Source organism: Leguminivora glycinivorella, chromosome Z, assembly GCF_023078275.1.
Source record: "Leguminivora glycinivorella isolate SPB_JAAS2020 chromosome Z, LegGlyc_1.1, whole genome shotgun sequence".
In the NCBI taxonomy this organism is placed as follows: domain Eukaryota; kingdom Metazoa; phylum Arthropoda; class Insecta; order Lepidoptera; family Tortricidae; genus Leguminivora; species Leguminivora glycinivorella.
In genome coordinates, this window is record NC_062998.1 from 31925435 (window position 1) to 31949342 (window position 23908).

The window sequence follows — 23908 nt, forward strand, 5'->3', positions numbered from 1 at the left end:
TTGTTTGGTTTCCTATAGGTTCCTCACTATTTACAAAAGTAATGTTTGGTATGATCGGCAATGCTGATCTAAGTTACGGTTTTTTTTTATAGTTCACAACATAAAATTATAGATTACTCGAATAATAAGTACCTATATTGGTTACTACTTTAGTTATATCTGCCACTCGACCTTCTCCCCTGATCCTCGACTATGAGTTTTTGACGTTTTAAAACACATGTCTAGATTAAACTTTAAATTCATAACCGTTTCTGGGCGGTGTTCACATTCTGCATACAATGAAAGTTCTTAAATAACGTTTACGCTATCGAGTTTCCTAAAGCGTAGACAAACTCATGGTAAAAGAAAGTCACACATCTACCCGCAGGAAAAGTAATATTTTGCTTTTTAATTTTTGTGTTAGAATGAGATGGTGCTTCGTGTTTAGTACGTGTGTATATTTAGGTAAACACCTCACAAGAATATATAATATAATTAGTCGTCGAAATACATGACTGTCAGCATACTATCATGACATTAATAGTGTTGAGGATATTACCAGGTTGATGATGAAAACTATTACTTGTACCATCACATTTACTCTATTCACTTATAACAAACATATTAACAACCAATTTACAATAAATAATTCAAGACTTCTTCACTACTACTCGTCTGTACTCGAACTGGCCACCGTCACTGCTTGTCCGCCATTTTTATAACATTCCAACACGGCGGAAACCCAGTGACTACTATTAGTCAATTGATATTCTTTAATACTTTCATCATAAATGACAGTAAGATAAATCAAAATAAGGCATTAATAAATAATTACTCTAACAGCTCGGCCATCCTGTTCGAGGCGAGACCCTTCGCCAAAACTTAATGTGAAATAATTCAAAAGAAAGACAATATCAGTTTATACAAGAAAAAGATTATAAAAGTGTAGTATAATATGCATTTGAAATAATTCTTAAACAATAGAAATACAAAACATCACTTCACTTCATACCGATACCTTTACCACATAATTACGATTTGCTATAAAATGGATTTTTAAATATTTCCATAAATCTTATCAAGAAATATAGGCCCGTGAAAAATAAATATATGAATAACATTAACTTCGATACAATTAAATTAATTAAATTAATTACATCTAATTAAATTCATTACATCCAATTGAATTCATTACATCTAATTAAATTATGATAATTAAATTAATTTCACAAGTTATAAACATATTTAAGTAAACAATGCAACACTTCACTTCACACTTCACTCGCGAAACAAGCAAAAAGAACATATTTACACGGTTTTATGACATCACCACCTCATCACACGATTGAATGAAATTCCCGTGCCGCCACGGGCTTCGGCAACATGATGTACCCGTCCGCTGCAACAGCATCATGGGCCACCCAAGCTCTGTCAGCCTGGATAGTGCTGCCGATGCTGCTCATCACGGACGCCGGACATTGCGCCGCCAGACGCAAGGTCGCATACCATGCCAGCGTATGAGGACCCACGGTGGACGATCGAAACAGAGGTATCTTTACCCTGACCCTCTCACCTGGTCACTCCTGGGTCGGAAGTGAATCTACACCCCGACCCTCTCACCTGGGCACTCCTGGGTGGTAAACGAATACCAGACCCTGGCCCTTTCACCTGGACGCCCCTGGGTTCTTGATCTGAAACTTGCAACACTTTCTTTAGGAACATAATTTCGACTGTCTTCGAAATTATGGTAAAACGATTATGGTTCGGTAATCAATTCAATAAGTCATAATGTATCGACAGTCGTTATGATTAATTAAATTATTGTCATCGCCTATTAATATATCTACTCTATACTGAGTAATTATATTCAAGATTTTTCAGATGTATATATCATACACATTTTCAGAATCTTTGAATACTCAAATGACCTGTCAATAAAATATCGCGCCTAGTTAATATTTACCATTTGTAACGTAAACATATTATATTACGCAACCATTTAAGACTAATCGCAAGTACACGACTACGGTGTAGGTCTTCATTATTATTATTATTATTTTTATCCTGTTATTATTATTATTATTTTAGGTGCTAGCTAAGATTGATGCAATAGTATGCCGAAATAGAAAAACTCTTTGTACATATACTATTTAGGTTACAGGTCAAGAATAGCGACATCCATCAGACATTATATACATAATCTCTTTTTTTTTATATATATACCGTGTCGTATGAAAAACCAAATACGATATCCGACGTATCTTTATTCGCGACTCTACATATGACTCTACATATGACTACATGTGACCATCACCCATGTCATGTCACATGCACCTTAATATATTATATAAGCATATCAAGATTGAATCGTTATTCTTGAGAAGCAAACAGATATTACTAGTTAATAGTCTGAAACATGTCTTAATGATATTTATTCACACCATAGATGTAATTTTTCGATTTCCCATCGAATTATCACCCATGATCACCATGGTAAAATGCGAAGCATTTTATTTTATACGTTACTTTGATTAAATAATTCTGCCATCACTGGCCATTATAAAATAGTATTCATAAATGTGGTAGCATACCGTCAACAATCAAAATGAGATCAATCAGTCCAATTCGTGAAATAAAACTTTGAAAAACAACACATTTCAATTCGTTGACTTTTTAAAACTTTAAAACGCTAAACATTTTTATAACGAGTTATCATAAAATATCTGAAGATGATTAGAGATACAACATACTCTCCATTATTCATACCAGGGGTTGGCAACCTTATTATCAAAGTAGTTTATTTAAATTCAGTATTTAACAGAATTAAACTACCCACAATTGCACAATTTCAATTTTAACGGTTAATATAACATGTTAAAATCACTATTAAATATGTATTTGCAAATGAACAGGAATCGTTTTTGTTCAAAATCGTACTTAAAGCATTAAATATCAAAATTAAGAACTGCATTATAATTCTCAGTTTGAATTGAGATCAACTTTTCATAAGTATACATATTTTTTACCAATCTTGTGTTACCGGACACGAGGGATTAAATTATTGAAGTACTTTATGATAACATATTTTACACAGCGTATTTCATTCAGTATGAATGTTTAATTGTTTATCTGATCTGTATAACTTGATAAGCTCGAATATGTATAATTATATTATAATAATAGAATACAACAGCAGGACAATTGCCTCGTTGGAATAAATTACACCACTTTTCGGAAACAACATAAAATGGCTTGTGTTTAACAACTCGAGGCATCGTTAAATAAAGCAGTCGTTTAATCAGAACTTTATTTCTATTGATAAGATACAAATTTACTTTACTCATAATTCCACGATTTCCTTATGCCAATTAATTTATGAAATTTTACTGTCACAAACTGAATGACGTATCATATGACGGCGCTTATTGTGTATCCAGAATATACTAGTCATATAGTTACCAGATTTATGTGTTTCAACAACTAATGGGCAATGTAATGTTACACACCTTTTGTAAAAAGATTTTTAGGTACAAAAGTAAGTCATCTTTTAAATAAAACAATAATGAGAGCTCATCAATTTATACTGCCATGAGGGTAGATTATCAAACCAGTTTCAGAACATGAAGTTTAATTTTAAGAAATAAATATAATACATGTCTCACTTACCAAAGCAATTTAAAAGCACGTTTCGTTAAATAAATCCGTTATATTATTTTGACTAAACAAAAAAAAACCTTACACTTGTGCGGCGTGGCAAAAATCTTATCGATTCTTGTTTCATTCCACTTCTGAACTGTTGAGGATATTACCAGGTTGATGATGAAAACTATTAGTTGTACCATCACATTTACTTTATTCACTTATAACAAACATATTCACAACCAATTTACAATAAATAATTCAAGACTTCTTCACTACTACTCGTCTGTACTCGAACTGGCCACCGTCACTGCTTGTCCGCCATTTTTATAACATTCCAACACGGCGGAAACCCAGTGACTACTATTAGTCAATTGATATTCTTTAATACTTTCATCATAAATGACAGTAAGATAAATCAAAATAAGGCATTAATAAATAATTACTCTAACAATAGCGAATATTACGCCAGTGTTCTGACGCCAGAGTGTAGCATTTTCAGTCTTTCACAGAGTAAACCATAGAGTAACTTATACAATACATACTATGCCTTAAACAGTTTTTGATACATTTTTGTTACACATTGATACAATCAAGGCGGTTTGTTTACTAAGGGCCCAGCCGCGAGCCACGTTCAACGTATTGCTTCCCTGTCACACGTACGTACGCAATTATAAGTGCGACAAGTTGGCAAGACATCGAACATGTTTGCCCTCCTGAATGTGGTAGAGGCGCCCTCTGAGCAGAAATTTCGTAACATTCTCTTAAGCATTTTATTTATTTTTCTTTTTTTTTCACATTCAACTTTGCACTGATCTAGTTCTAGTGATCTAGTGTTAAATTAAATGGATATATCTCCAATTCGTGCATTTCATAATACATGATTGCATTTTTTAAATAAATACTTACCTAGTTATAATTTTACGTAGGTATACAGACGAGATCACTTAATATTACACTACTTACATTATAACCAATGAAGTCGAAATAAATATGTAAAAACGTATGAGAAAATCTTTTTTTATTAATTAAATGATTAACAAAAAAAAAGTAACAAAACGGTCTGTTATGAGTTCCCTTGATACAACACAAAGTATGAGGATCGAAATTATGAAGTTGATTACTGATTACTATGAAATAGGTATGTGGAACTAAATTACATAATAACCTATGCTTACTTTTAGGAGTTAAAACTTTACGTCCCGGTAGTGTGATTTCTAAGCACTAAGGGCCAGTTGCACCAACCACATCGTCACGCAGCAGATGTCTATGGTACTTCCCATACAATAAAATTTAACAAACGCTTTGACGGTGACAGACGGTTTGATGCAACCGGCCCTAAGTAGCATAGACAGATGTCGCCTAGGTACTTAACGCCCCTCTTGCTCGGAAATATAAGCACATTTCCATCTCATTTCGACTTCGTTCGTGTTGAATGAAAATGGAAAATAAATCATGTACTATTTAGGTGTCTAACTTACGCAAATTGTATTTAAAGTCAGAGAATGTTTATGATTACTTGGTACATAAGTAACGTTACGTTTCTTTATCCTAATCCAAGGGGAAAAGCATTGAATTTTACTCTGGGCGTTCGTAATTTCGAAAATAGTATATAAAGCACTTAGCTGCCAGTGAACAACTCTATTACTCAAAAACAAGTTATTTTCAGTAGCACTAAACCAACAGTCAATATAGTTTTCTGGAATTGATTAAAACAGTAAACAACATATCCATTAGATACTTTTGTAACACTAGCAACAATCCCTTATCCTTGTGTATTCAAACAAGCGGAAAGACTCACACTTCAATAACCTGTACAATGAATCAGTGTTCCTGCGCAGTGAACGGCAATCGCAATATGAATTCGTCCCATTTTCCATATAATTATGAAGGAAAGTAAACTCTAGTTGACAAACTTCCAAATGGACTTGCCTTGAAGTGGGATTGAAAATGTTAAGTCGGTGGAAGAGTAAAGACAAGTCTGAGAAGAGCAAATCCTCGAGCTCTAGTGGAAAGAAGAAACGGAAAGGAAGAGACAGTGGTAAGTGGAGTTGCAGATACAGTGATGGAAATAAATGGAAAGTTGCTTCAAATACCTAACTTATGCATGGCCTTTCTTCTCGGTCAACCAAAGTTCGGCTTGTTACAGTTACCTACAGATCGTGTTGCCTATCATTTGTCCTACAACGCCCAGGGTACGTAGCCGAAAGGCACGAAACGAAACGCTCACGAAACGAAACGCTCGTTGATATCTATCTTTATCGCTCTTGCGTATTGGCGCGACAGAGCCAGACTACCTTTCGCGTCGTTTCTTTTTCGTTTCGCGTCGCAGAGATGCCATTCGGCTACGGTACCTGAACACAGAGAATATTTAGTACCTAATCTGTTATAAGACTTCGTATACTGTGCATACATAATTATCATGTGTTCCTTCTCATCGATATACGGGGAGATACCTCCAGCTGATCCATTCATTCGGGGCCAGCTCCATTAGCAATTTTAACATATATAAGTATCTTTTTCCCTTCACAGTCACTAAAACTGAAACAAATGTGCTTACATTTGTGGGTGTAGATTTTATTTATTTATTTGACGTCACTGATCCTTATCTAACTATAAGTAACAATAAGAATATGTCGAGGTAGATTTTTCTAAGAATTATTTTTAACGGCCCACTGGGCGTTTTCTATTAGGTACTTTTAGCTATCCAAGTTACGAAACGGAGCCATGAATAAAGACCATATTGTGTAGGTTTAAAATGACGTGTGACGTCAACAAGAGATATCCTTTGGCAGAGTTCGTCATTATAAGTATTAAAACCAAAGGATCTACCAAGATTTTTTATGTGAATTTTCATTGATGGGGAACTCTCAACTTTAACTTTCGTTTAAGTTTGCATGAGTAACAAACAAAAATGGCTGAACCTAGTTCGATGATTATTCACGTTTAGGTACCTACACCTTCAATTTACTAAACTCTACTTCGAAACCAAACTTAAACAGTTATCAACTTTAAACCTTACTATAAAAAACCGGCCAAGAGCGTGTCGGGCCACGCTCAGTGTAGGGTTCCGTACACTGAGAGAAATTTGCATTGTGAATTTAACAAGTTCGACTTGTTGCGGCTTATCCGTTTGAATCAGCCAAACGTATGTTTAAAACAATATGTGTCAGGTGGTTTTTATAAAATCGACTTGTTGATTCAAATATACTGCCGATTCAAATGACAAGTAGCTTGTTGTTTGAACCAAAGAGCACGTAGGCGCTATTTTAACCAAAAAACTTGTTGAACGAACATGAAAACTGGTTGTATTTTCTCTCAGTGTAGTTTTCCGTATTTTTCTCATTTTGAAAACTACTAAACCTATCAAGTTGAAAATAATTTTCCTAGAAAGTCTTTATAAAGTTCTACTTTGTGATTTTTTTCATATTTTTTAAACATATGGTTCAAAAGTTAGAAGGACACACTTTTTTTTCCTTTAGGAGCGATTATTTCCGAAAATATTGATATTATCAAAAAACGATTTTAGTAAACCATTATTCATTTTTAAATACCTATCCAACAATATATCACACGTTGGGGTTGGAATGAAAAAAAAATCAGTACATGTAGGGGGCCCGGGGGTTGCCCTAACAAAACATTTTTTTTTTCACTTTTAATTTTACCACTTTGCTTTGCTTAATACGATCACATCTCTGAGTTTCGTTCCCGGCTTGGGTGGTTACCGATCCGCCGACGTAGAGATGTGCGGTGTCCTGTCATTGCTGTACAACGTACTCTATAACCCCTGTTCGCCAACTTACCTATCTGAGAGATTTAACTATCTGGCTGAAGGCAGTGAACACCGCTTACCTTCAAGCACTAATCTTACGCTTGCCATTCCGACAAATAATACACGTACGTATGCAAAGTCATTCACGGTGCGCGCGGTGAAATTGTGGAATGAACTGCCTCGGTCTCTCAAACAGTCTCAGTCTGTGGCATCACTCAAGACTAATTTGAAGAAGCTTTGGCTTTCCAACCAAGCGTGATCTGGTTATGTGTATTCCTTCTGAACCTACTCCTATTTGAGAAGTACATATTTCTTGCGATATTCATATTTATGTATATATATATTATTTTATTTGTGTATTCGTGTATGTAGTTTATTTCATAATATTATTTAGTATTTATGTAGTTTATTTACTTGTGGACATTATTTTGGTTTATTTCTGACCTTTATTGTACTTCTGTAAGTTTAAGAGTTTTGTGTTTCTGTAAGTTTGTCTATCTTGCCTACTTTAATGTTCCTCTCATCTAATCTAAGGTTAGCTGGAAGCGATCCCTTATAGGGATAAGTTCGCCTTTGTACCTCTGTTCCTGTAAACTGTATATGAATATGTTGTACACAATAAAGTGATTACTACTACTACTACTTTGTCGGCGTTATTGATATACATATTGGTACCAAATTTCAGCTTTTTAGTGCTAACGGTCACTGAGATTATCCGCGGACGGACGGACGGACGGACGGACAGACAGACAGACATGGCGAAACTATAAGGGTTCCTAGTTGACTACGGAACCCTAAAACGTCATTTCCATAATATATGATTATTTTAAGTAACGTATTGAACAGCCAATACTTGTAAATCAGACTCGTGCATGGTAGAAGCTTATTATGAGACCTTTTCCCACTTGAACACATGTAGATTGAATTAATAGAGCATTTTTTTTTTGCCACTTTCATGAAGTGTGATATTTTTGAAAAAAAAAATGCTATTTCTACTCAGAATTACTAGCCTTTTCAATCCTAGTAGTTAAAAAAATTGTCCCATACGATTTTTTCTTATTTTGTTACCATTTTCCGTACATGTTGTATGGCGTAACAAAAGAGGAAAGTAAAAAAAATGTATGGAAATTCTGGGACACTTTTTGTCTCCCAGTGAGATTGAAAGTACTCGTGATTCTGAGTACAATTGACCTAAAATTCCATAAAACAATAAAAAAAATATTGGCAAAAAAAAAGAAATGCTCAATAAATGTAAGTATTTACAATGTTTACTTGTCTGTTCGTGTATTATTAATAGTAAAATGTCAAAAGCATTTACTTTTTTGGTATTACGTATAATAACGAAACGAAGCAGAATTAGAGAAACACCGATATCATTTTTACTTTATACATACTTCAACAGATTTTATATGTTATTTATTGCTTGAAAAACCTGTATAACAAATACTGTAAATAATGTAAATATGCTCTAAATTACATTGAGAACATTCATTTGTTTCAGAAAATGATTGGCGCGGCGATGGATCACGGATGGATGGTGAGTGTGTTTGAATACTGTAAAATTCTAAGAACTTGGGATAATTTGAATAATAATTTTATTTGTTTAATAACTCAAACAGTAAAGAGACACTAGTTTCTTAGATAAATTAATTGTATTTGTACTAAAGAATATTCCCTTCAATTTAATTAAAGGACGGTGTGTGTTCAACTGTTTACAGTAGGTACATTTGGGGTTAAATAGTTTCCGTTCCCGATTAATCGGATTCCTGTTTCGCCGAATTCTTGTTTCGTCGGAATCCTTTTCTACCCAAATTGTAACGTTCTAAACTGAAACAGGAATCTGACAAAACAAGAATCCGGCGCATCGGAAACTAATCACATGTGGTACTACTTTTTTATATTTACCTAAGTTGCGCTTAGCAAACGAAATAGGTACCTGACCAATTCTCAAAAAGGTATGAAACTTTCCTTTTTTTGTTACCGAAAATGTATAGAAATCTGGTAACAAAAAGGAGTTTCATATTATAATCTACCTGGGACATTTTGGGAAACCTAGTGGATCTTGTCTATCAGTCTACCAATTTTTACCAAAATCGGGAACGTGATCCAAATGTATTTGTACAAAGTTTGTAAACTTTTCGGGAATTGCTGACGTACACCAAAATAGAGATGAGGGGCAAATAGGAGAGTTTAACAAACTCTGTGTCCAATTAACCTTATCTACATTATCACAACACCAATGCAAGGAATAACTACCTAATTGTAAAACTTTTCAAACACGCACTAAGGGAACAATGACAGAAGTATAGGTGAAAACCTTAATAAAGTCACCTGTTGTATGTGTGAGTGACGTGTTTGAATAGAGAACACATATTTAAAATTAGTAACACAAACAAAACAAACGCCTATTCGAACACTTCACTCACACATACAACAGGTGACTTTCTTGAGTTTTTCACTTTCTTAAGTGTATTGTGATGTTTGTGATAGATTATGAAGATACATTACACATTAGGGGGGTGGTCTAAAAGTTTTTTTTTTCAAAATGTAGGATTCCATATGGTTAGTTTTTACTCCAAAACGTAGAATAAAAAAATGATGTCAACAAATTTTGAGAACAACCAGACATTATTTAGAGATCGCTCAAAATATAGCAATCATGCAATATGCGTAACTTGAACAAAGAAACTATCTTACATTAATTAGGTATTTTCATTAGAACTAAATTAAACGTAAACGGCTCGTATTGGTGTGTTTTTATTACTGGGAATTTTTTAATCAACGAAGAGTAAAAATTTGGTACATTAGCATCGTAATGAATTAGTTATTTTATAATAGAATAAAAAGGTGCCGTGTGAAGAAAATATTTTTTTCCCATACAAACGTGGACCACCCTAGATAACATTTGTCAGCGTAGGTACTCTCAAGTTTTGTCAGCATATGCTTCCTAACGGGTTAAGATGCTCGGCTCTATACCATTTGTCACAACGCCTGTCACGCTGACTAGTCCGTAAGTGCCAAATGACGCATGATATCATAGCTGTGATGTAAATGCGACCCGAATATTGTTTCTGATCGAAAAGTACTACCTTTATACCTATAGGTATAAGTTTATCAGGAAACAACTTTGACGTATAATTACTGTGCCGCTGAAAACGCAATTTTCTTAGTCCCAACCACAGGTCCCAACAAACAAATGATCAGCGTACAAGGGTTTAAATAACGTCATAATATCATACACTTTAGCGATTAAAATTAGCATGTTTACTATGTATAATACAGTAAATTATATGACAAGTACTTAGGTATATCTTTTTTGAGTTTTTAGTACCTAACCTATACGTGAGAACAGAAATCTAAAAACAAGTAATAGGAAATAATCCGTAGATATATACATATTGTATTAGAGGAGTTAGTTCCACATATGTCTGACTTTATTGCGAACTGCCTCATTTTGGGATGTTTTTCTTTTCATGTTAAAAATAACATGAAAAGAAGCCATCTTATGTTCACTTTATTAAGATGTTTTTTCTTTTATTAAATACATACGAGGTCATATTTTGAAAACATTTAAAAAGTAGTACGTACATCATAGTGAAAACTATAAGAATATTGATACCCGAGCAAGTGAAAGATTCCAATATGGCACTGCGAGGGTTACAAGGCACGTGGGTTAAACATATTTTTCCACCTAGTGACCTCCAACAATGTTTACCTCACCTAGAAAAATATTAACTGTAATAAAAAACTAATTAAATCAAGTTCGTCAATTTATTAAACATTTATGATTTAAAATTATCAATTAAACATCAAATCTCCTAACCAGCTTTGGACATCAAGTTAAAATCTGAATGAAATTATCAAATTACTTTGCACATGTGGATAAAATGCAACTTTGCTAGTCGTTTTTGAAGTATCAAAAGGGTATTTTCAGCAGTCGTTGCTGTTGCGGTTGTCCTAAGGCACCAGAGAGGTGCATATGGAGCGCGCACCACGCCTTCCTGTCTTCAGCGACCTAACTTTTCGTAGAGTGCCAATTTGTTTACTGTGCCAAATATGGATATGAATATTTTTTTGTTTTTCTTTTATTTAAACAAGAATCAAATCAACTACAATGATTTTTCTGCAGAGCAGTACCTGCATTACTTACCTACATTACTTACCCAGTTTAAATTTCAATAGTATAAACATTGTGATGTTTGCGCAGAGTACGCCGAATCACCCGTTGATGCTCTAGTCAAATTAATTACACCCGAATAGAAATCTACTGTTTCGCTTTTGCGTGCCAGTTTCGGAAGTTTCAGAATGAGACGGGTTGCGTTAGAAACTATAAATAAAGTTTACAGCACCGATTGGAGTTGTTCTCCAATACACTCCCGGCACCTGTTCGCGCCCGGTCGCGTCTCATGTTTAGGTAACTCGTACTTCTCTCAAAACGTAACGAGTATGCTGTGTATACATTAGCCGTCTAGTTCTCGGATTCTACATCAAGCAATTCACACATTAAATTTAATTGAAGTGAACTCATTCCGTATTCGCTCGTAACGTTCTTCTAATCAACATGAAGAAATGAAAATAATTATATGCGTGAATTTAGTTTAGTGCTACATGTGGAAATGTGCGTGTTCTTTTGAAAGTCCTTGTTGGACAAAAAACGTACGACTGACATGTTGTGATGGTGTTACTCGAAATAGTGAACGTCAAAGAAGTGTCATAAGTACATTGGAGGTGGGCGAGGCTGGGCAGGGCCCCGGCAGCCGCTTCTGCCCTATTCACTCTGCACCAGCTCTTATCACGCGCACACTGTCGCATTCGCACTCTTATCAACATCAAAGTACGTGCACACAAAAACAGAGATTTCTAATATAAAACGTGGATGGCATTTTAAGTGAGACTAAAATATTGTTAAATCACATAACGACTCAAAAATGGATTGTTTAATTAAAATACAAAAAAACAAGTTGGTACCCAAGATTATTAGTATTAAAAATTGAATGTTAAATGCTTTGGCAAGGCAACTAGGTAACAAAACATGAGGAGTATGGAAAGCTTTCATTTTCATGAGCCCCGAGACTAAATTTAATTTTTTTTTTCACGAAACTAAAAGTTTATTTGTCTTATACAGACGTGTAAATACTCGTAATAACAATTTTGCACGTATGTACCATGAACGATGTTTTTAATACAGTTGCGAATATAAACACAATAAAACAAATATTTGATACAGATGTAGTGCTAAAAGCTTTTCCTTCGTATTTTCCCGGAAACGTTTGTATTTGTCATGCTTGTTCAGACAGCGTCAGTACGTCTTGTACTGAGACTGACTGAAATAGCATGACAGGTTCGTACGTTCCCGTAGAAATCGAAGGAAAAGCTTTTCGCACTATATCTGTGCCTACATGAGTTAACATTAATGATTACTACGTAGGGTGTTCAATAAATCTTGTCGTGTAATCATATATATTTATATTTTTTCAAAATAAGCCCCACAACAATTAATACATTTATTCATACGCACAAACCACTCATTTATCCAACCCTCCCACTTTCCTTTATTAATTAATTCTAATTCTTCCTCAAACGCACCAACCAACTGTTCGTCCGTAGAAAACTTGCGCCCTTTCATGCGGTTCTTCACGTATGGAAATAACCCAAAGTCACAGGGTGCAAGATCAGGACTGTAGGCAGGGTGCTCCAGTACTTTAATGCCAGATGCCCTCAGAAATTGCGAAGTAGCGCCAGCTCTATGAGCTGGTGCATTGTCGTGGTGTAGAAACCACGAGGCAAGTCCCGACTTCGGTCGTCGATTTCTCAGTTCTTCGAATAATTGAGGCAGACAAATCTCAGTATACCATTGACTTGTGACGGTCTTCTGTCCACTAAGCATCACTGATTTTACTAATCCTTGCTTGTTAAAAAAAACAGTCATCATTATTTTTTTCACCGACTTCGATTTCCGCACTTGTGTTGGTTGCTCTTCGTCTTCGAAGACCCATATTTTGCTTTGCGATTTAGTTGGCACGTCGTAATAATAAATCCAGGTTTCGTCACCCGTGATAATTGAACTGACACTCTTGGATTGGCCATTGTCAAATTGTTTCACCATAGTTTGCGCCCATTGTACGCGATGTAGTTTTTGGTGCTCACTTAAGGTGTGGGGTACCCACAGGGTACAAAGTTTTTTTACACTTAAATGATTCGTCACAATGTTGTGCAAAGAGGATACAGGAATATTTAAGAGTTCTTCTAACTGACGATATGTGATTCGGCGATCTTCTCTAATAGCTTTTTCCACACGAGCTATGTTTTCTGGCACTTGAATTTCTGCGGGTCTTCCCGGTCGCGGGTCGTCGTCTAGCTCAAAATCCCCACGTTTGAACTGTAAGTACCATCGTTCCACAGTCCTCACAGATGGGGCTTCTGGACCAAAAACAGAACACATCTCATCAAAACATTCTTGCTTAGATAAACCGCGCTTGAAGTTATAGTAAATAATAACACGATAGTCTCGTATGCTCAACGACATGTTCTCTATTTTTTATAATTTTACTTTGGACTATAATATTAATTCTAGGGAGCTGAAATAAATGTGTAATGTAATTGACGACACTTAATGACGAACACATGAACAACTGTCAACCCGAGGGTTAACCCACCATTTTACATGTAATTTGATAGATGACAGCCCACTAACACTGGGCTAAGTGGTTGGTGGTAACACTTAAAAATGGAATAACATTTATTTTGCGAAAATTCAAAACTTTTTTTTTTCAAAATAGGCAAATTTAATATTTTTCCTACTCAGCCCTTTCGATCCTACTAGGTAAAAGAAAGCGTTCCAAATTTAATCTGTACAGCGGTTATAAAGTGGAAAGTATTCAAAATAATAGAAAATTTTGAGGCAATTTATTTGTCTCTTGGTTTTTGTCCTGGGGGCCGATTTTTGAGTCTCACTTTCACTAAAATACCGGTTGAAAACGGTGAATTGCCTATTATTTTCAGTGACAATTTTCTGAATTCGAACGCCGTGAGACTCAAAAATCGGCCCCCTGGATCGAAAGGGCTCGTGAGACTGAATAGGAATAACATAAAATTTTCCTACCTTAGAAAAAATATTTTTGGTGATTGTTCTCGCGAAAATGTCCTTATTAGTTTAAACTGTATAACTTATTGAAACTGAAATTGGTGTTTCTTCAAAAAAATTACACTTTTTACCCTGTCATATCCGACGATATGGCGTATGGTGTATTTGGTGTCGGAATTGGTATGGATGTATGCAATATATTCCTGCATAATATTGTGATGCCAATATTGATTGCGTGTTGCAGGCGGTCTGTCGGACGGCGAAGCGAGCCGCGGCCCCGCGCGCGGGCGCTCGTCTCGCCGGGACGACCCGCGCCGCCACACACTCGCTGGGAACCACCTCTATGTGCATCCGCACCACCCTTCGCAGCTTAATTCGCACGAAATGGATGTACGTATATTGAATTACACTTCATATATTTCATAATATTATATCAGATATACATATTGTCCAGGAAAACCCAAAGATTCGAAGCTAGTATAGTTCAGGAAAAACACGGTTGCACAAAAAAAAGAAGCGTTGTTCAAGTTATCTATTGTGCACTTAGCCGTTGGACTAACCCTCAAATCCCTCGTAAGGTTCTTTATTAATTAAAACAAAAGTACGTTTATAGGTATATATTATATAGTGAAATCGGGTAAACCCAGTTCAAGAACTAGTGTGACATACCAGCATCGTGTCAGAATCTCATTACCTACTAATGAAATTGAGACTAATGAGTCATTAGTGTCAATAAAAAGATAATCAATTAGGTCTATGATGACATTTATGAGGCAGTGTTTAAAATAAAACTATTATTATGTTTAGCACTGGACGCCTGCTGGGCAGGTCCCACTTTACGCGCCTGAATACGCGACGGTCAACAAAAGTCGTGATAACAGGCAGAATCGTATTGTTGACGCAAGGGCTCTAAAGGTAGACCTTATTAGAATAAATTCTCTTGGCTTTGGGAAATTTGACTAACCTAATATTAACATTTTGGTCGTTTTATTAACAGTCTAACATGCCCAGCTTTCCATATTTTTTGTTCTCATTATTTACAACCTGCAACACGTAGATATTATTACCCCGACATCGACGTTAAGTGTTATTTTTATTCGGACTGACAAGTATATACCGATATTGTATTTAACTAATACATAATATATGATACATATAATGACCTATTTTATAATATTAAAAAAACTCACTGCCGACGTTGTCGTATTTAAACTTGCCTCTACAATTCATTTCAAGGCGCAGACGGTTGACCAACGCAAAGAAATCAAAATATTACACGACTGAGATTTTTATCAATAAAGCTTCTCTGTTTGTTTATCCTTATCATCGTTCTTCTTTTTCCGTTCCTCTTGTTCCGACTTTTGTTATGGATCATTAGTCGCGGGAAACTCTCATGTTCATTTACTTATTTCTGGAACTATCTACCCATAGAATCATTTTAACTAATTTACTTTACAATACCTAGTAGATTAAATTTACGCGATTTTTAATATTTTACTAGGCCTTTAAAGTTTTGCCCGAATGCTATGTTTTAGAATTAAATAATTTAACACAAATTCGTGCTTAGACTTTCTATACTTACAATATACCAGGTACGTAGTACAATTTCGGTATTATATATTTTTTTATATATGTATTTTTCAACAAGCATCATGTTTTCTTCCAACAAACAGTATTTCAACAGTTCGTCACTCACGCCATTCATTAGTAGATAATATATACTCATAGCTGGGCATTTACTCGTTAATCCGTTAATCGGTAATTAACGAAGTTAACATTTCGATTAACGGATTAACTTTTAAGTTAACTTGAAAAAATGTTAACGGACTCGTTAACTTCCATTAAATTTCTACGAGTCCGTTAACCGTTAATCTAGTAGGGCACAGGCGCCATCTACGCTGCGAAAAACACGTTCTGAACGCTACTATAAAAGCCCGAAGTACGGCAAATCCTAGGTTTTACCGATGTCGATTGCTAAAAGTCCGAAATATTACCTAAAAAAGTATTCTTCACGTGGATTTGCTTTTACTAACTTTGATTCGGTGAATCCTAAGCTTTACCATGGCGACTGTCGTAGTGATAGGGCAGCAAATTCGAGCCCTATTTACGACCACATTCGCTTCCCTAGGCTCTACCGCCCAAAGTGCCACAACAGTCCCGTCACCGCCAGCATCCCTCCTGACACAGCTTTTGGCAGTAGCTCAGGCGATCACTGCCTTCCACGTGCAGCCTAGAGTTCAATAGGCTAGCTGTACTTCGGCCTTTTACAGAAATATAATACGTTATAGAGGATACTGATGCAACTAAATATTTAAAGAAAAGTTCATTTTTTTTCACATGTTAACGGATTAACGATTAACTTTAACTTACGTTAAATTTGTCGAAATGTATCGGTTTAACGATTAACGAAGTTAATTTTTTCAGTAACGGATTAGCGATTAACGAAGTTAACTATTTGATTAACGGTGCCCAGCTATGTATATACTCAACATGACGAAATGTAAATAAGAGGCCTCATCTCTTGATTTCATTCACTGCCATCAGTTTCTTAAGACTGATGGCGCCATGCAAACAATTAATATTACTATTATATCCATTATCATCTGTGTTCCCTTTGTACATCTACATTGTCTTTAATTCACTTTGCTTATCATTAGTAATACCAAAGAGGATCGAGTATTATAGAGAGTTACTGTCGAAGTAAAATGTGTAATCAACTAATCACAGTGCGTAGACTGCCGTCTCTTGACACAGGCTTAAAACTTTTGAACCTCAGTTTTCACAATTTGGCCCATATTCTTAGCTTGATATGTGTTAAAATGTCAAATATTCTTAGACTATCCGTCTATACGGAGTTATATATAATATGTCTTTGGTGATATTTACTTTTAATCACTCTTTCTACGTACTTATCTGGCTTGGAATCTATTGTTTATATTTTAATTTTACTACTAACTAATTCTATTGCATTAATATTTCATTCTACTCGTCGACTTTAATCTGTCAATTAGGACACCACAGACTAAAACTATACGCGCTGACTTTTCAGTGTTGGATAGTCTTTGACGCTTAGTCAACTAGGTATAATATTTCATTACACTTCACTTTAGTTAACTGAAAAAATTTCAAAAATAGTGCTTCATACAAGTTCTATACTAATTTGCGATACCTGGGGCCCGTTTCTCGAAAGGTACAAGCCTTGTATTACAAGTGTGTTTCCATGACAACCCATACGATTTGACAGTTCGCGCACTTGTAATACAAGGCTTGTACCTTTCGAGAAACGGGCCCCTGGTAATTTTTTCTGCATCTGAAACACATTTTTTTATCTATCGCGTTATCGACCAATCAGAGACAGTTATTACAAACAATTGGTTGCTAGGTAATTCGATGTTGATACAACGGTGAACGACTCTATTAACATTAATTTTAACTTGAATGATGATATTTTTCGTCCATTGATGATTAAGATGATGACTCATAGAAAAAGTATTGTATACAATAGTGATATAATTAAGCTTTTCACTCTCGTACCGTACTATTAGGCCACTCAGCAAGCTTCGTGGCGTAAACATGGTACTCGACTGAAAAGCTTTGTATTATATCACGATTGTATAAAATACTATTAAGGTCGAATAAGTGTGTTGTGATAAAAAGCAAATTAAGTAACTTCGTTCCGGGATGTAGTAGCTGGACTTGACTCAACTACAGAAAATACCAAAGGATTAATAAATACGCAATATGCATCTACGCAGCACAAAATACGTATCAAAACGTTTTGTATTTAATTTGGCATTTATCTACATATTATGCCAAAAAACAGAATCACGTGTAGGTATGTCGCGGGCTGAAAATGTTGATACTTACATATATTATTTTTTATATTTTAGTTTTCTGTTTATGAAATCTGACACCCAGCGGATAAACTCATACCAAGCTAAAATAGGTATTTATTTGTAAATTTAAAATGTAAAATTAGTTATAGAGTACAACCGCAGATTCAGACCACAATAACAAAACATTTTCGTAGCTTAAACGTGAAGGGTGCTAAAACGTGTCAGGGGGCCGATTTTTGAGTCTCACTGTCACTAAAATACCGGTTGAAAACGGTGAATTGCCTATCGGCCCCCAGGTGCAGAAATTTAGGTATGTGTCAAAAGCTTGCATGTTTCATATGTACTTAAATATAAGCAAGTACTTACCTGACTTTTAGTTCTGTTATCATCACTTGCTGAGTAAGTACTATTTATGTGCAGCCACCATTGCCGCGAGGCTACCCGCCGCCGAACAGCGCCATGCTATTCGATGACGACCCGGGTATCATGTCGGAGGTGGAGACGGCCTCCACGGGGTTCCGTCGTGGTGGCAAGCAGCGATCCTCGCTACCTGTCGTGCGGACACCCAGCAAAACGTTGGAGCGCCCGCTGGGTAAGTTGGTACACTACTTAAGTAATCATTAGCTGGGTAACACGTAAGTAATGTTAGTTAACAATAGGGAATTTTCAGAAATTGGGACCCAAAATTCGTGACAATTGTTAAGACCACATCTCGGACACTGGCGATCAAATATATGAAAGAGGCTCGTTCCTAGCACACAGTCTAAGCTCGTGTAGGTGAACGCGTACTATGCTTGTATGAGTGACATATGACAGGTCGACTGTTCGCGTTTTTGACAGGCGGTAACTGTCAGGTAACCGAGAGGGGGTGGGCGGCGATTTCAGCGGGGAGCAGGAGTGGCCATACTGTACGATAGTACTCTTTATTATACTGTGGTTAAGACGATACGGGAGCGAAAATGCTAAAATGGAAAGAGTCCCCCTTTCAATTTGGTAATTTCAGTTAAATATACTAGTGTTATTAACTCGATTTATCTAAAAACAAAATGTCCATTAAGAACAACTTAGTTAAAAGATATTGCGAAAAAATCTTTAAAATCGAGGTTCCACTCTCGACTGTTTCCTCCTTCAAAACTTATTTAAACGGAACGAAATTTGAGAATCTGAATAACAATGAAATAATCTGTGTCGGACCGTTTAGATTTTTTGGCTACTTGTTACCGATCTTGAGTATCACACCTTTCTTTGAGCCATATTGAAAAAGGCCGTTTTTAGAAATTTTTGATTGGCTCTAGCGTCTTTTAAAATAAAAATAGCAAAAAAATCAAAACGGTCCGACACAGATAAAAATAATAATAATCTGTGTTAATAATAAAATCATTGCTCTATCTTCAAAAACCAGGGAAGAAATTGTCGAAAGCGTTTGTATGGAGAATTGACCTGTAGCGTATCGTCTTAACAAAAAGTTAACTCGCTGTCAGTTTTGTAACGACAATTAAGCATGAAATTTCAATAAAAATATTGGTTTTGTGTCTAATTACATAATTTATAAGCTACTAGCTGTTTGCCCGCGGCTTCGCTCGCATTAGAAAGAGACAGAAAGTAGCCTATGTCACTCTCCATCCCTTCAACTATTTCCACTTAAAAAATCACGACAATTCGTCGCTCCGTTTTGCCGTGAAAGACGGACACATTTATATAATATTAGTATGGATAATGTACTATCCGCTGCAAAAGTGCATGGCGAATTTATCAATGAATTCATTCATAATTTCTCTATGCAATTTTACAGCTGATTTTTAGACAGGTTTTATGCTTAATTGTCGTTACAAAACAGCGTGTTAACTTTTTTTTTTTACAACTGTCTCTGATTTTGGGTCCCAATTTCTGAAAATGCCCAATTAATTGTTTTTTTTTATGGCGCAAATATCTGTAATGTAAAGACTAAAACTGAGCTTATCTAGACAAACATGAGTCCTACAATGTGCATATTAAGTAAATAAACATGCAATGAAGTTTGTCACGTCACGTGGAATTTCCCAGCTACGCTCATTCTTTTACAAATTCAACAAAGACATTTTCAAATAAGGCACTATGACACAACATGAGAATATCTAACTTTTAGACCTATGTTAGTTTTTTATTACATTGATTTGAAACGAAAAATTAAGTACCGTATTTTATCGTTATTTCGTTTGGAGTGAATGTAGATTTACTTACTGGATACCCAATGTCAGATTTTTTCCCGGATTTAAATAAATATTATAGGACATTCTTAGACAGATTGCCTGAGCCCCACGGTAAGCTCAAGATGGTTGTGTTGTGGGTACTCAGACTACGATATACATAATATACAAATATGTACTTATATGTATACATAGAAAACATCCATGACTCGGGAACAAATATCTGTGCTCATCACACAAATAATTGCCCTGACTGGGATTCGAACACAGGACCGAGGCTTAGCAGGCAGGGTCACTACGCGCTAGGCCATACCGGCCGGATTTAAAAGGGCGTAGTTAATAAAATTTCATGTAACTCGATTCAACAACGGTTTAAGTGGCATATCAGATTATGAAGATACTTAGATAGAGTGAGGTACTTGAGGTTCTTTCGTATAAATTAGTAGGAAATAAATTGTACTAAATAAAAACATTCATTCTGCCATTCCACGGAGCTCTTTACCTTGTCAATAATTACATATTTACTTATTTACATAACCCGCTAAAGTTATACGTATACATGGAACGTAAATTCTCATTTACGTTGCATAGATCTTCCGATGCACTTCGTTATGATTGTCGAATCACTTATTGCGAGAAGCGTTTCAAATCAAGCAAATGAATTGAAAATCCCTGCAGATGGAAAAATCCTTTTAGCGTGTAATGGTGCAGTCAATTAATGAATATTTTTAATCTGTGGAATGCACAACACGAGAAAACCAAGAAATTTTAACGTTTTCCTGATCACAATTCGAGACTAACATGTCGTATGCATAGACTTTTCTGGATTTCACCTAGTTTTAAAGAAATAAAAACTGAAACAACTCCATAAATATTTTCTCTAGTACAAAATATGCTTGTGATGACATCAGCACGGGTAACATGGTCGCGCGATAGACGATAAAATATCAGGCCGTCCCTATCGCACTATTAGTAAGTGCGATAGGGACGGCCAGATGTTTTATCATTTATCGCGCGACCATAATTGCCTGCCTGGTGTCATTATGTGTGAAAGTACTGTGTTTTATTGATCTGCAAACCCTTTTTATTATAAATTTTAAGTCACAATTTTTTTTTTTTCGTTAAGACGCTACAGGAGCGAAAATGCTAAAATGGAAAGGAGCCTCCCTTTCAATTTAAGAATGATAGTTAAATGTATTAGTGTTATTAACTAGATTTATCGAAAAAAAATTGTACATTCAGAACAACTCAGTTAAAAGATATTGCGAAAAAATCTACAAAATCGAGGATCCGCTCTCGACTGTTTCCTCAGTCAAACTTAAACAAACGTAACGAAATTTGAGAACCTGTATAACAATGAAATTGTCTGTGTCGGACCGTTTAGTTTTTTTGGCTAATTGTTACCAATTTTGAATACCACAACTTTTTTTACGCCATAATCAATAAGGCCGTTTTTGGAAAAGTTTGATGGGCTCTAGCGTCTTTCAAAATAAGAATAAAAAAAAATCAAAACGGTCCGATACAGATCAAAATAATAATAATCTGTGTTGAAAGCGTCAGCAATCTATCTTTAAAAACCAGGGAGGAAATAGTCGAGAGCGTTTGTATGGAGAATTAACCCCTTCTGTATCGTCTTAATGTTTGTTTGGTAAATGTGATAATTGTAAGTACGAGTTCACGAGTATATTCAGTTTAGATAATGAATGGCCACAAAACGTATGTACTTCTGCACTTGCTTTACTTGTAATTCGGGTCTAAGCGGGAATTCATGAAAAATATACTTCTTGATTCTGTTATATTTGCAACCTTCTATTGTGTGATTTATTGGAAAACATAATAAATGCAACTCTCTCCACTTAAGCTTAATAGTCGTATTGCTCTGACAACTGTATGATATACGGTGCGAGAAGCTTATTATTTTGTTTACCATTTTTACGCTATGCGCTAATGAAATGATCGAGTTAGCATTGCCTGAGTGCCTGCGAGATTATGAAGTGAGGATAATTGGCTTCACATTCCCTTGCGCGAAATACCAATAAGTAACTTAGTGATAATTAATAGACTACATTATTGCCCGCATGAATGCTATTCAATTCAATGATAGAGGGATATAAACTTATAGATGTATTAGTGATAGGCTGATAGCTATATGTTTCCTCACATTTCGTTATTTGTTATCATAAATTAATTCAGAAAGTGAGCAAGAAAGTAATAATAAACGGCGTTTTCACAACAGCGCTAATTTAAGTCATTTTACAAGAGTACTTACGGCCCAGCCACGACATTGGTCTAAGCGCGACAACGGTGAGCGGCGGCCATACATTGTAGCGAGACACAGCGATGGGCCTTTTTATTCGCACGTATGGCTGCCGCTCACCGCTGTCGCGCTTAGACCAATGTCGTGGCTGGGCCGTTACATAGTAGAGAGCAGAGAGTAGTTTAGCCGTTGCCGAAATTTCCGAACCATGATGTCCATGATAATTAGTACTTTCGCAGCCTAATCCAATCCTACAAGCAACATACATATTATCAACTAGGTTTTGCCTGTGGCTTCGCTCGCGTTAGAAAGAGACAAAAAGTAGCCTATGTCACTCTCCATCCTTTCAAGTATCTCCATTTAAAAAATTACGACAATTCGTCGCTCCGCTTTGCCGTGAAAGACGGACAAACACGCACTTTGCCATTTAGTATGGATTATGCCATTGCATGTCTCAGAAAAATTAATGATGATTTTATTTTAGGGTTGGTGTTCCTGCAATATCGCAGCGAGACCAAGCGGGCACTGCTTCCAAACGAGATCACTTCCATAGACACCGTAAAAGCACTCTTCGTGAGGAGCTTTCCCAAACAGCTCACCATGCAGTACATGGATAGTCCCATGGTGAAAATCTACATACATGACTCTTCGAAGGACATGTTTTACGAATTAGAAGACGTGAGGTAAGTTAATCCTTGTCTAGTTATGTGTATTTTGCACTCGACTGCAGGTGACATATTTATTTATCGTATGTCGTCTATCATTTCACTACCTACTTTACATAGGCAGTAGTTCGCTTGTCAAACTACTCGTTAAACTATGATTAAAGACATGATATGGTGTATATATTTTTTGACTCACTACTCAGTGGAAAGTAGTTTTATTTCATTATATTTTTCTTACAAAGCCCTGTCAAGGTGTCAAGCTTTCGTACCATTAGCTAGACAAAAGGCTAGTGCGGCACCTCTATAATCTTGTATTGTTTGACCTGTGCGCCCTTTTATTCAGTGCTTATTATCTAGACTTTCTTCGTTATTATTAAATAAGACACCACAAGTTATAATTTAAATACAAATATTTTACTTAACGGTCAACGCAGTCTATGTTTAGCATAGTACCTAGATGTTAGTTGAAGGAATAGTTATAAGATTTTAG

At 35.7% G+C, this 23908-nt stretch overlaps 1 protein-coding gene across 1 annotated transcript in view; it reads left to right on the forward strand.

Moving 5' to 3' along the window:
* LOC125240573 (coiled-coil domain-containing protein CG32809) overlaps positions 1 to 23908 on the forward strand; it is a 110269-nt gene that overhangs the window by 1216 nt on the left and 85145 nt on the right. Inside the window, exons 2-7 of the mRNA XM_048148523.1 lie at positions 5288 to 5659; positions 8892 to 8927; positions 14719 to 14864; positions 15282 to 15389; positions 18731 to 18902; positions 23238 to 23436. Of these exons, the coding sequence (XP_048004480.1) occupies positions 5569 to 5659; positions 8892 to 8927; positions 14719 to 14864; positions 15282 to 15389; positions 18731 to 18902; positions 23238 to 23436 (752 nt within the window). The 5' untranslated portion in view covers positions 5288 to 5568. The remainder of the gene's footprint in view (positions 1 to 5287; positions 5660 to 8891; positions 8928 to 14718; positions 14865 to 15281; positions 15390 to 18730; positions 18903 to 23237; positions 23437 to 23908) is intronic.